The following is a 943-nucleotide window of genomic DNA, read 5'->3' on the forward strand; positions in this document are numbered from 1 at the left end:
TGGTGAATAAACAAATTATTATCAAAGTGGGAAAAATATTTTTGGCACACATATTACTATAAATGTTTTCCTATTTTGGTTTGGTAAATGGGCATGAATTTGTCAGTAAACAATTTAAATATTAAAAAAAATCCTTACATACCTCTGTCCATTTAGTAAAATATAACAAATTTACTAATATACAAACAGTAACTGCTATGATTATAGGAAATTTTTCAACTAAATAAAATTCATGGCATACTAATTTATTTCAAGTTAATGAAGAACTTTGTTGTGGTACAGAATCAAAGAACTATAGTACTTCAAGTGAAAATTATCATTATTCCTACAATGGGTATTTACTAAGCAAATAACTACTAAGCAAATAATTACTATGTGCAAATAACTATTTTTTAAATACTGCCTTTTTATAATAATCATATTTAACCATCACATTAATATGATTTACTTAGAAAGAAAGACAACTAGCCTATTTAAAAAGTCAACTATAACCATGTACTTTTTCTCATACTAATGGCCTTCCAAATGCTTAATACTTTTTTTTTTAATGATATATCAGGACATCATGGGACTTTCTTGACTCAGAATATATTAAGATTTTTCAGGCCATGGCTGGTTCCAAGTAAGAATGAGCTCAAAAAATACATGTTAGCTAACTTAATAGAAAGAAATACAATATTCTATTATTAAATACAAATGTATACTCACTCTAGAGAGGCAGTCAACGATTATTAGCTTCTATCTTANCCCCTCCCCCACTCATGCTCTGTTTCTGTCTCAAAAATAAAATAAACTATAAAAAAATTAAAAAATAAATAAAAAACTTAACGTGAAAGTATGGGTTTCAAAATAGAAATTCATTCCACATGTACATTCATTAAGTTTTTTTTATTACAGTCTTAAAATGTGCTAAGCCAAACCTTCTATATAAATTGTTGACACC

The 943-nt window shown here is 26.8% G+C and overlaps 1 protein-coding gene across 1 annotated transcript in view; it reads right to left on the bottom strand.

The window, feature by feature from the left end:
* The window catches only part of ZNF280C (zinc finger protein 280C), a 53,821-nt gene that overhangs the window by 35,267 nt on the left and 17,611 nt on the right, over positions 1-943 (bottom strand). Inside the window, exon 6 of the mRNA XM_077766151.1 lies at positions 921-934. Coding sequence (XP_077622277.1) covers positions 921-934 — 14 coding nt within the window. The remainder of the gene's footprint in view (positions 1-920; positions 935-943) is intronic.

This window comes from Crocuta crocuta, unplaced genomic scaffold (genome assembly GCF_008692635.1).
Source record: "Crocuta crocuta isolate KB4526 unplaced genomic scaffold, BGI_CrCroc_1.0 scaffold1133, whole genome shotgun sequence".
Lineage (NCBI taxonomy): Eukaryota > Metazoa > Chordata > Mammalia > Carnivora > Hyaenidae > Crocuta > Crocuta crocuta.